Raw genomic sequence first — 12231 nt, 5'->3', positions numbered from 1 at the left:
CTGCTGACTCTTAAGTCAGTTAAGCAGCAGCAGGAATGGAAACAGACAGAGGGCTGGATGCCATGGGCCACTCTTGCCCACAGACAGTGCCCAGAATCCAGGAGAGCTGAGCCCACCCTTCTGTCAGGACCTACCAGCTTACCCTGGGCGCCAGGCTTCACAGACAGAGGGTGCAGATGGGCCCCGGACCCGGTGTCCTGTCTACATCTATAGCTGTTCTCTGGAAGCATTGAGGGAGCAGATGGTTGGCGTGCAGCCCCCTCAGGCACCCCGAGATCTCGTCTTCCGGTGAGTGCCCTCCGTGTTGACCTAGGTCCTTTCCCAGCCCCCAGCCAACCATGGCCCCTAGCCATTGTTCAAGGGGACAGACACACAAGTTGATGATCAGTGGCAGGAGCTCAGCTTCTTGGCCATGTCCTGCCTGCCCAGTGCTGGACTTCCTTCAGCGCATCAGCTGAAGTCTCTGAGCCGTCACTGCATTTGGTAGGGACCTAGGGACAGTCCACTGGAAGGTGGGGGATGGTTAAGTGTGGGCTGTCACTGAGGGGAGCTAGCCAAGCGCTCTCTTTCCTCCATTCCTAGGACTCAGTTCCTCGACCAGCCTTCCCTCTCCTCAGCGTGGATGGAGCCCAGGCACAAGGAGGCAGCCAACCACTGTGCCTTGCTACAGGAGCACGCACAGCGATGCTACGTCCGCGGTGAGTGTGACGCCGTGGCAAGGAGGAGCCCACTTTGCAGATTACGGACACGGGGACTGGAGAGGTCCTCACAGAGCTTGACCTCGTGGCCCCTTCTGCTTCCCCCAGGGCTGTTCCGGAGCTTGCAGCAAGCACAGAGCGTGACCTCGCAGGACCTGCTGATAGCAGTGGATGCCTGTGAGGAGCTGCTGCAGGAAATAGACATCACCCCTTTTCTGCTCGCACTGTGTGGCCACACTCGGGGTTTGCCTCATGCACCCCCAAGCCCCGGCCCCCTCAGCCCAGGGCTCTTCAGCAGCAGCATGGAGGAGGGCCCCGAGCCTCGGGAACGAGCTGTCCTGGCTTCTGAGTCCAGGTTGGGATGGTTCTTGAATGATATATAAGGGGACACACAGACAAAGCCCCTATAGCCTGGGGCCTCTTGCCCTGGGGAGGCAACCAGCCACGCTTGGCCACTGGTTGCCCACCTCCTGCCCGGGCTCCTGTCTCCCATGCAACATGGGCAGCAGTCTCCCCATCTTACTTTCCTGGTTCTCCCAGCTTTCCTGTTTTGGTGTGGAGTGTTGGGCTAGGTTAGTGGTGGGGAGTTGCCAGTGGCCATCAGTGAAAGCAGAAGCTTGTTCCGAGGACATCCAGATAGTAGTGATAATCCCCTAAACTGCTGAGTCTCACAAAGACAGAAACTGTTGCGTGAGAGAAGCAGGCAGACAGCTGTATGTCTGGTGTCTACAGGGGTCAGCACTGGGGAAACGGAAGGAGCGGAGGGATGAGTGCACTGGTGACGCCCAGATCCCTCTCTGGAGGTCTAGATCCCCCATCTTTCATGCCCCTCAGATGAGTGCACTTTCTTCCCACCAAACCTTGCTTCTCCACCTGGGTCTCTTCCACGATGAATGATCTCTCCCTCCACCCACTGGTCCAAGTCAGAAAGCCAGGAATCAGCCTTACTCATTCCTCTGTTGCACAGAAATGTCCAGCCACTAAGGAATATGGAAGTTAGAGTGCAGATGGGTGGGCGGGTTTTCCCGACCCCTCCTGCCAGCGTCCTGTGCTCAGCACCCTTCTGAGAGGGAGAGGCAGGCCGTTGTGCGCGGCTCCCATTTGGGAAGCAGGCTCCTTTAGGACGCGATGGTTCCTAACACTTCACTACCCCCCACCCTGCTCAGCATAGAGACCGAGGACCTAAGCGAGCCTGAGTTTCAGAGCACCCGTGTCCCTGGGCATCCAGACCCGGGCCTGGAGATCTCTCTGACAGACGTCTGTCAGCTCAGAGGAGAGGCCCATGATGCTCTTCACAGCCTCATCCAGGTGAGGGTAGAGAGACAGAGCCCTGGCTGGGCAGTGGTCCCTCATGGTTGGGGGTGTGTAGGTGTCTGTTCTAGGGTAGGGGCAGTGTTCAGCCGAATAGCAGCTGACATCGTCGCCTTCTAACCCCAAACAGGAGAAGTTCCTGGAGATCAGCAGTCTCCACTTCCGCACCGTGCCCTCCAACCCCCACTACTTCTTCTACTGCCCTCCATCCAGCAGGCGTGAGGTGAGCGGCCATCTCCCTTACCTCCCTCCCTCCCCACAGCCTGTAGCCCCTGAAACCCTGCTTGGCCCACCCAGATCCTCCCGATCCCTGATCCTTGGTCCCCTGAGGCCCACCTCAGGTAAGGCTGCCCCTTTCTCTTGCCCAGGATGAGGGCCCCCGGGATACAGTCGACAGAAAAGTCAGTGACTTGGAGTTTTCAGAGGCTGAGCTCATGGGAGAGGAAGGTACATAGGCCAGTGGGTAGAGGGGCAAAGGCGGCTTCCAGCCAGCATCCGGGGCCTCCGCTGCCAGCCTCTCCTGTTGACCACGTGACACGTGTCTCCAGGAGACGCATCTGCCTGCTGCGTGGTCACCGAGAGTGACCCGGAGCTGGAGGTGGAGTACCGCGAGAGCCGTGAACCAGACCTGGGGCCTGCCGGGCTGGACTCTGCCTCGCTGTCAGACGCAGACACCGTGAACCCCGATGAAGACTCCTTCAGTATCCTGGGGGGCGACTCCCCCACGGGGCCCGAGAGCCTGGTGCATGACCTACCGCCGCTCTTCCTGCACCTCACGTGCTCCGTGCGGCTGCGTGGCCAGCACAGCTCAGTGCCTGTGTGCAGCCTGCCCACCTGCCTGGGTGAGTCTAGAGGTCCCCAGGGGAGGGCCATAGGACCTGGTCCAGCCTGCCTGCCTGTCTCGGGGTGGGAGACAGCCTCTGGGTATAACTCTTTAGCCCTGGACACTTGGAATCTGTGCTTGTCCCAGGGCTCCAGTGACCCCTAACCTCCCCCCCTCTCCCAGGCCAGGTGCTTTCTAGCCTGGAGGGCCCCCCCATCGGAGGCCGAGTTCCTCTGCGGGACCTCAGTGTCACTCTGGACGTCTTTGTGCTGACATTGCCCCTGGAAGTGGAGCTCCCCCCGACCTCAGATCCTCAGCACCACCGGTGTGGCAGCAAGTTTGGTGGGGGATTTGGGTCCTTGTTAGAGTAGGGGAACCGTTAAGGAATTTAGGGGTGCCTGGGGACTAAAGGTACCTTAAGGATTCCAAGAAAGGATTGCTGAGGAGGCCTTGGGAAGATGATAGGTGCTGACCTTTGACCTTTGCTCCTGTCCTGTTCAGGTCAACATCTGAAAGCAGTGCGTCCTTCCCTCGGTCCCCAGGGCAGCCATCCGATGACGGGCTGGGGCCCCCACTGCCGCCTCCAGGAGAAGACAGGTATTTCCTTATCTCCCTCTTAGACTTCCTTGCTCCCCATTGGTTTTTGTCCTCTGGAAACCAGTATGTAAACCTTTCTTCCAATTAGGCACCCAGGACTGTCTAATCTGGCCACACCCCACAGACTGGCTGTTGAGACCACCATGAGTGAGGTGAGGGCCTTCCCTCCCCCAGCCTAGGTAATCGCCCCTCAGCACTGTAACTGACACCCTTTCCATCAGATGGTGATGTAAGACACCCCCTTTATTCTGGGGTCCATTGAGGCCTGTCCCAGTCTGTGAGGCAGAGTCTCTTCCAGTGTCTTCTGATAGAGGAGTGTGGTGATGCCCCGGTCAGCATGGGGGGTGCCCCTCACCACTCCCTGTATTGCTCTCTGACTATAGATCCGCTGGCTGCTGGAGGATGAGATGGTGGGGGCGCTCCGAAGAGGGGGCATCCCCCAGAGCCCAGCCCTGCACCGTGCAGCCGCTCACATCCACAGCTCACCTGGACGCTCCACCTGCCTGCGCCAAACGCTGCCCCTGAGTTTTGTATTTGGGCCAGAGCGTTCTCTCACACAGTTTAAGGAGGTATGCTGCCCTCAAGACGCTCCCTGGTCACCTTGGGGCCTGTCCTTCCCCAGGCTGCACAGATAAAACTGGAAGGCCCTCTCTCAGTTGGAGTCCACCTCCTCACCCTGTGGTCTGACTCTGACCCCATGCCTGGCGGCCCAGCTCACCCTTGCCCCTGGGCCTGTTGAGTCTTGGGCGAGTCACTGAGCCTTTTCGTAACTCTCAACGGGGATGCTAGTGTGTGCTTCACTGGGTACTTGTGAGGGGTCTGATGAGGAAGTGTGGGGCCCACCAGTAGGGAGAGCTGCTCCTGCCTAACCTCTGCCCTTGGCTCCTACTCCCTAGGAGTTCCGCCGCCTCCACCTCCCTGGTCATGTTCTTCTTGAGGACCCTGACAGTGGCTTCTTCTTTGTGGCAGTGGGCCAACAGCCAGGTGGGTCCCACAGGGAGCTTGGGACTTCGCCAGCCTGGGCTTGGCGCAGCCAGGAGGACAGGGCTGAAGGCCTCGAAGGGGAGGTGAGTCTTGCCTGGGCTGACCTGCGAAAGGAGCGGGTGGTGATGGAAGTATGGGCCTGTGCTCCAACCTGATCTCCTGACCCTCAGGCCCTGACAGCCAGCCCTCAAGCCCCTGGCTCCCCAGAGGATTCTCAGAGCCCCCTGCTCATCAGTCTCCCCAACCTGCCCCAGGGAGGTAAGAGAGGACTTGCACCTTCCTTGACCTGCAACCGTGTTCAGAAAGCGTCCTTGGCAGGATCGAGAGAGGCTCCAGGCTTTCCCTTCTCTTCCCAGGGAGCCAGCCTGGGCCCAGCCGGGGACTCAGTCTCATGTCCAGTCAGGGCAGTGTGGACTCGGACCACCTAGGTAAGTTGGGGCAGAGCAGGGAAGACCAAGCTGATGGGAAGTGGACTCAGGGCCGCATAGTGGAAGGTCTGGGCAGGTCCATCAGTAGGGACTAACCCAGGGGGACCCACCAAGCTGATGCATTTGGGGCTCACATGAGCCTAAGGGTAAGGTTGAATTTAAGCATGTTTGACACAGGTTACGATGGTGGCAGCAGTGGCTCAGACAGTGAGGGTCCCAGTGAGACCCCAGGTGAGAAGCCCTCCTTCGTGTTGCGGACCCCGCCCGGGCCGCCACCTCCACAGCCTTCGCTCATAGGCCTCCCTGGACCCTGCCTGCCTGACTTCTGGCTCATTGTCCGGGTGCTGCAGGACCGTGTGGAAGTGTATGCACATGCGAGGTAAGGAGCAGCTGGGCCCTGCAGCCTGACGCCGACGTTAGCTTCTCCCTGGTCCCACAGCTCCCCTCTTCAGTGTTGTAAGAAGGCTAGACTTGGGACTGAGGTTTTGGGTAGGGATCTGACTTGTGCTCTGAGGCTGGGGCCTCCTGACCACTTCCCACATGTTGTAACAAAGCATATCACTCTGCTCTTCTAATGGAGTTGAAAAGCTGATGAGGATTTTGGCTCCTAGCCAAGCATTAAGAGAATCTATAGTTCACAGCAGCCCAGGAGCTGTAGGTATATAAAAATAAGGGATAATAGGTAGTATTTAACAAGTACTTGCTATGTGGCACTGTGGTGTTTGTTATATGGATCAGTCATTTGATCTGTAACATACCTGCGAAGTATTATTATCCTTATGGTCAGAATGAAGAAACTCCAGCACACATAGGTTATATTATGCTTGCTCAAGATCCCAGTTAGTAAGCAGCAGCACCATACTTAGGCATCTCGCTCAGTGCTGCTCTAATCATGAAGGTGGGCATGTTAAGAGAAGGGAGGCCCACCATTCTGACAAGATAGGAGGATAAAGAAGAGGTGAACTGCGTGAGGGAAACCTCAGGTGGCGCCTACATGGAGGCTGGTGAGGCAAGCCTGGAGCCCAGGCTTCCAGAATTGCTGTTGAGAATTCCATCTTTCCTAGTTCCCTTCATGTTTACTTCCCCTCGTCCAGTCCTCCTTCCTTTCCTTCCTCTTGGTCCCTCCTCCCATGACCTCCTCCCCTCTCTTCCTCCCCACTGCAATTCTGTGTCTGATGCATCCTCCCCAGGAGCCTGATTCGGGAGGATGGGGGGCCAGGCACCGAGTGTCGCCACCTGCAGCAGCTCCTGGTGAGGCGAGTTGGGGAGATCTGCAGGGAGGTCAACCAGGTAAGGGGCAGGGCTCCCCAGGCATGGGATGCAGCCCAGATGAGGAAGGAGTTTCCAGGAGCTTGACTTTCAGAGGCTGTTGATCCAGCTTGGATGTTTTCTTTGACCCTTAGTTACTGGGATGCTATTACTCCCCAACGTCCTTACAACCTGAGGAGCTCTCCCAACCCACCCCCAGAGTGGGTTACTCTCTCATTCCCTTCCAGTGACTGTGAGGTGCTCCCTCTCATTTCACTCGGCTAGCATTAGGGATGAGATAATAAATTAAGACAGAGGGAAGCTTATGTCAAGTGGGGAGAGATGGATATGAAACAACTGAAACACAAATTATTTCCGCTGAATTGTGAAGGCTTCTGTAGAGGAAAAGCAGAGACTGTGAGAGCACTTAACAGGGATCTGACCATCTGCAGTGTCAGGGAAAGCTGGGAAGAAGAGATTTTTAAGCTGAGATCTGAAGGGCAGTAAATAGATTCTGGCAAAGAGGAGGGACAGATGTTCCTCACTGGCTTCAGCGCCCAGAGCCCAGTGACTGTCAGACACCATCTCTGAGCTCCCAGTGATTACTGATGCTCTTTTTGACCTCCGACCCCCCAGTGATAATGGGCATTCTCTCTAGCCTTTAATCACCCCTCTCCACCACCAGCAGCAGTGTATGCAGGAATATTTCAGTTCCCTGAGAGCTGGTTCCTTCTTCTCTCAGCGGCTGCTTCTTCAGGACCTGCATGACAGTCATGTCTGCAACTCTCTTCTGGTGGCTGAGAGCGAAGAAGATCTGTGGCGTAGCGAGACCCCCTTCCACTCCCGTCAGCGGGTACCACTGCCCAGCGATGGTGAGTCCCACTCAGGAGCCTGCCTTTACTGAAGACTGCTGAGAAGCTGGGGGCAGACTAAGTAACTCACCATTACTTGGTCCTCAGTGCCAGGTAATACAGTGAGAACCAGAAGAGGACAGAAAAGGATCACCAGGTTTGGCTGCCACGGGGTCATCAGTGACTTTAGTGAAAGCGCTTTCAGTGAAGACAGGAGTAGGGAACCAGAGGAAGTGGGAACATGAAAGGATGTTGGGCTGGAGGAGCCGGGAGGCACTCCTCTTTCAAGTCGCCTGGCAGTGAAGGGAGAAGCAAATAGATCCGGTGAAACTAAAGGAAGGTGGGAGGCAAGGCAGGAATTTAAAATAAGGTAGAGACTTGAGCATGTTTCTGTTCCACGGGAAAGAGCCAGCAGAGGGGGCGCCGTGGAAGAATACAGGAGAGAAGGGATATGGAGCAGGCGCCGCTGTGGCCTATCTTCCTAAGGGCATGCCTTGTTTTCTGAAATGACCATCTCGCCCCTGCAGGGTGATGGCTGGGGCCGAGGAAAGGGCAGGGGGTGGTGGACAAGTAGGCCAGCTCACAGGCGAGAACCCCGGAGGGGTGGAGCCTGAGTGCCTGTAGAATTTCCCCTCTGATTGGCTGTCCCTCCAGACAGGCAGGCACAGAAACCTTTGGGGTTAGGAAACACAGGACCATCTACTTGAGATGGGAATCAAAATCTCCACACTTCCGCTCCCTTCTCTTATTCCTCATGACCTCTCACCCCAGCTCACAGAAAAAAGCCAGATCATGCCATTCCTTTGCCGTTCTCCTTCAGTTCTAAAAGTCACGTCAGATCACTCCGTATCTTTAACATGCTCGGCAAGGCTGTAGACAAACGTTCCTAACAGCTACGGGAGAGCGCGTCTCTCAGCACGTCCTGGGATGTGTTCCATATCAAAGCAGAATCCCCATAATTGATGGACTTCCCAGGGTTTAGAAGACATCTTCTGCAAATTGAATATGAGTTGCGACCGCCAAGCGCTCCTTCCCAGTGGCTCCCAACAGCCCGGGATGTGAGACTAGTCGGAGCCCAGACCCAGCCCTTCCTCGTTTTAGTCTTTCCATATGGTTTTGCTGAAACCCTTAGCAACCAGCATTCCAGTCCAGACTCTGCAGCCCCTGGGTGTCCTGTATTCTGCTCACATCTTAGAGCAGCTTCTCTGGGAAACCAGATTGCCGCCTTGACCTACTGGAAGGTTCCTCATCAACCTGGAAGGGGCCGATCAAGGCCGTGGGCTGTAGCCACAGCCTCTTGCAAAGAGCCACCCAACCCTTCAGGTTTTCTTGGCTAGCTGTCCTCCAGAGCAAAGGGCGTAGTGTCTCCCCTGCTGTAGGGGTATGTGAGCAGTCACACACATTCTGTTTTAATGGGGTATGTATTATTATTGCACTGCCCAACGAGTACATGAGTAGGATATGTTCCGTATTATATTCTGACAGGCTCAGAGTGTCCTGGCAGCATCCTCAGGACTATGCTTTGCCTTTCCCGACACCTCTTCTTAGCTCCTTCTGCATGTCTTCCTGAGATAGTTCTGAAAACCTTTGTGCTACGACCTGTCTTCCTAAGAGCTTATCTTAATACCCAGAGTGACCATCTTTCCCCTCGCAGAGCGATCGGCCAGAGGAGTCGGGGGTTGAGGACAGGTAGGCCAGTTCACAGGTGAGAAGTCTGAGGGCAGAGGGCTGTGCCGTTTCTGATCCACCATCTCCTGTCCCCCAGATTATGCTGCTGATGAGAGCTGTGGGCCCCGAGGGTACCTGGCCGCCACGATGCAATTTGTCCCTGGCCATTTCTCCTGTGATGTCGTATGGAGAACCGTGATTCGAGTCCACTCACGCCTGAAAATGGGACCCAGCATGGGTGTCTCTCGGGGTATGTGATTGGCATGAGAGGGCAGGTAGAGTGTAGTGGGGTTGTGGTTGGGGGTGGGGAGTCTGGAGAAAAGAGTTTTCTAAACCCAGATTCCCCCTGCAGCCATCCAGGCCCTACGCTCTGTGCTTAATGCCTTCTCTGTGGTGAACCGGAAGAACATGTTTGTTTATCAGGAGCGAGCAACAAAAGCTGTGTACTATCTGCGGTATGTGGGTCCTGGGAAGCCAGGCTATAGCCTGAGGCAATGGAGGAGCTGTTGTCCAAAGCCCTCCCGTGACACTCTTTCCCAGGCTCCTGGAGACGTCCTGCAGTGAGCGGCCGTGGGACAGTGACGCCCTGCCCCCATCCCTTGCTCTGTCCCGAAGCCAGGAGCCCATCTGTTCCGAGGAAGCCTCGGCATGTATCTCCCACTCCCTGATTCCGTCGTGCTCCTGCAGACTTTGCTGCCTGGAGCCAGGCCCTGACCACCGTTTCCCTGCAGGGTCCTCGCTCTCCCCTGGACATGGCGTCCAGCTGCAGCTCCGATGCTGCTCGTCCCGTGGGCCAGGTGGACAGACATATCCAGCTGCTGGTGCATGGCGTGGGGCAGGCAGGTGAGGGGAGGGGCCAGGTGCGGTTCCACAGTTGTCTGGGGCTTCTTACACTAGCGCCGGGCCTCCCTCGAGCAGGAGCTGGGTGGGAAAGGACAGGCTCCTGAGATGTTGAAGGGTAGGACCTATAGCTGGCTAAAATGCACCCAGGTATCTAAACTGAGTGAATATGTGGATAGATGGTGGTCCCATTGGCCAGATACTGGGGCGGGTTTGGGATACATTGAACCCAAGGTATCCAATAGGCAACTGGCTCATTTATTTATGGCTCAATAAATGTATACTAGCCTTGGGGTAAGAATGTACTGATGAGATAGATGCTATTATTATTCCCACTGTATTGAGAGGGGCACCGAGGCTTTGAGAGGTAAGACTCACCTGTCACATGCTGAGTAAGTAGCTTGGCAGAACTAGAAGTTAGTGCTGGCTGCCTCTGGTATACGGCAGCCTGTTTTGAGTCTGGGGTTAAGGGATGAGATGGAGTGGCTGGATCTTCTGCCAGCATCTCCACCTCCCCACCATGGCTATGTCCAGGTCCTGAGATCACAGATGAGCTCGTACGGGTTCTGCGTCGGCGCCTGGATGAGGCCACACTAGACGTCATCACAGTCATGCTCGTGCGGAACTGCAAGCTGACGCCAGCTGACGTGGAGGTCAGCTCCCTCCCAGGCTCCCTGCGTGACTCCACCGCAGCGACCAGGACAGTCGCAGCCAGAAACTCTTTCTTCAGCTCTGACTCGCCTTGCTTCCCTCTCTGCAGTTCATCCAGCCCCCAGGGAGTCTGCCCTCGGAGGTGCTGCACCTGGCCCTGCCACCCTCCTGCCGGCCCTGGCTTCCCGCCCTGGCCTGGTACCTGCGTCAGAACCTGCTCATCTTCTTGCACTCCCCCAAGTACACGGACAGCAACAGCCGGAACCACTTCCAGGTGAGGCTGCACCCCCAGTCCACACCTACCTGCATGCTTGCTGAGGTACCATGTACCTTTGTGCACCCGTGGACCTCTGTACACTCAGCTCCGGCCCGGCCCTTATTACCTACCTGTGTCTCCCTTTGCTCTTGTGTGTGCCTGTTCCCCGCTCTCCCTGTGGACACCCGTTCCCTGAAGCCTGTGTCTACCTGGCTGGGCTTAGTGCTCGGTGGCTTTTCTCTCCGCAGCATCCACTCCCGCCGCAGGGTGGCCTCCCCGACTTGGACATCTACTTGTACAACAAGCCTGGAGGACAGGGCACTGGGGGCAAAGGTACAGTGCAGCCCCTGGGCCCGTGGCGCCACGGGGTGTGGGAAAGCCTGTTCCTGTCCCGCAGCTGGATGGGGTGGGGAGGGGGAGGGCCCGGAAGTCTCAGAGCTGAGCTTTCCTTTTGGATTTCTACCCAGGGGTCGCCTGCATCACTCTAGCTTTTGTGGATGAGGAGGGAGCCCCCATCTCGCTGGCATCATGGCCCACTTCTTCTCCGGGACCCCCAGACCCACTGCAGGAGGAAGAGTTCGAGCAGCTGACTCAAGTCACTCGCTGCCCTGTCCTGCCGGACAGTTCTTCAGGTGGGGCAGCTTGGTCAGAGGAGGGGATGTTCATTTAATGCTGTGGAAACCAGGGACACACTCAGGTGGCCCCTGTTCTTTCTTCCAGCTCCAAGCGGGGCCCCACGGCTTCGACTGGATGTTTGGGAAAAGGGGAACATCAGCATTGTGCAGCTGGAGGAGAAGCTCCGAACAGCAGCTCGCCAGGCCCTGGCGGATGCCGTCATGGAGCTCTGGCTGCTGCCAGCGCCACTGTGTACAGAGGATACACCTGCAGGTACGTGGAGTCTGGAGAGCCCCAGAGATCCAAGTGAGACGGTGTTCCAGGTCAGGGTGCAAGGAGAGTCTGGGGAGACGTGGCAGAGGCTGCATCTAAAATACACATTTATAGCTGTCCCTCACCTTCTCTGCATCAGCAAGTGATACACTTGATAGAAATGTATGTGGGCAATTGGTCACTCGCTTAGATTGGGGCTATATCACCAGGAACTCCCTACACACGCACACACAACCAGGAACTCCCTACACACACACACTCACACACACATGACCAGGAACTCCCTATACACACATACACATACACACAGACATAACCAGGAACTCCCTACACACACCCCCACACACACGACCAGGAACCCTGTGTATACACACACACACACACAACCAGGAACTCCCTAGACACACACACACACACGACCAGGAACTCCCTATACACACACACACACACATACATGCAGACATAACCAGGAACTCCCTACACACACATCCCCACACATGACCAGGAACTCTGTGTACACACACAAACACACACACAACCAGGAACTCCCTACACACACACACACGACCAGGAACTCCCTACACACACACACACACACACACGACCAGGAACTCTGTGTACACACACACAACCAGGAACTCCCTATACACACACACACACATACACACACACACGACCAAGAACTCCCTATACAAACCCACACACACACGACCAGGAACTCCGTACACACTCACACATACACACACGACCAGGAACTCCATACACACTCACACACACACAATCAGGAACTCCCTACACACACACACACACACACACACACACACATCCTCCCTTTCAGGAACAGGGATAGTATGTAAATACGTGTCTGTCTCTTACCAGTCTTGGGCACACACACACACATGCGCGCGTGTGCACACACACACACACACACACACACTGCCATTCAGGAACAGGTATAGTATGTAAATACATGTCTGTCTCTTACCAG

At 56.3% G+C, this 12231-nt stretch overlaps 1 protein-coding gene across 2 annotated transcripts in view; it reads left to right on the top strand.

The window, feature by feature from the left end:
• SZT2 (SZT2 subunit of KICSTOR complex) overlaps positions 1 to 12231 on the top strand; it is a 51479-nt gene that overhangs the window by 27908 nt on the left and 11340 nt on the right. For both annotated transcript variants that reach the window (XM_040231421.1, XM_040231420.1), the window contains 26 exons: positions 84 to 288; positions 583 to 698; positions 807 to 1053; positions 1865 to 2006; positions 2140 to 2232; positions 2378 to 2456; positions 2558 to 2851; positions 3016 to 3157; positions 3334 to 3429; positions 3518 to 3581; positions 3813 to 3998; positions 4326 to 4496; positions 4584 to 4671; positions 4770 to 4841; positions 5019 to 5220; positions 6032 to 6131; positions 6832 to 6961; positions 8706 to 8858; positions 8961 to 9063; positions 9149 to 9254; positions 9340 to 9451; positions 9983 to 10101; positions 10209 to 10373; positions 10604 to 10688; positions 10823 to 10987; positions 11076 to 11243. In XM_040231421.1, coding sequence (XP_040087355.1) covers positions 84 to 288; positions 583 to 698; positions 807 to 1053; positions 1865 to 2006; positions 2140 to 2232; positions 2378 to 2456; positions 2558 to 2851; positions 3016 to 3157; positions 3334 to 3429; positions 3518 to 3581; positions 3813 to 3998; positions 4326 to 4496; positions 4584 to 4671; positions 4770 to 4841; positions 5019 to 5220; positions 6032 to 6131; positions 6832 to 6961; positions 8706 to 8858; positions 8961 to 9063; positions 9149 to 9254; positions 9340 to 9451; positions 9983 to 10101; positions 10209 to 10373; positions 10604 to 10688; positions 10823 to 10987; positions 11076 to 11243 — 3603 coding nt within the window. The remainder of the gene's footprint in view (positions 1 to 83; positions 289 to 582; positions 699 to 806; positions 1054 to 1864; positions 2007 to 2139; positions 2233 to 2377; positions 2457 to 2557; positions 2852 to 3015; positions 3158 to 3333; positions 3430 to 3517; positions 3582 to 3812; positions 3999 to 4325; positions 4497 to 4583; positions 4672 to 4769; positions 4842 to 5018; positions 5221 to 6031; positions 6132 to 6831; positions 6962 to 8705; positions 8859 to 8960; positions 9064 to 9148; positions 9255 to 9339; positions 9452 to 9982; positions 10102 to 10208; positions 10374 to 10603; positions 10689 to 10822; positions 10988 to 11075; positions 11244 to 12231) is intronic.

Source organism: Oryx dammah, unplaced genomic scaffold, assembly GCF_014754425.2.
Source record: "Oryx dammah isolate SB20612 unplaced genomic scaffold, SCBI_Odam_1.1 HiC_scaffold_28, whole genome shotgun sequence".
NCBI lineage: Eukaryota > Metazoa > Chordata > Mammalia > Artiodactyla > Bovidae > Oryx > Oryx dammah.
Note: the sequence above shows the minus strand (reverse complement) of the source record. Positions and strands in the feature narration are given on the sequence as shown.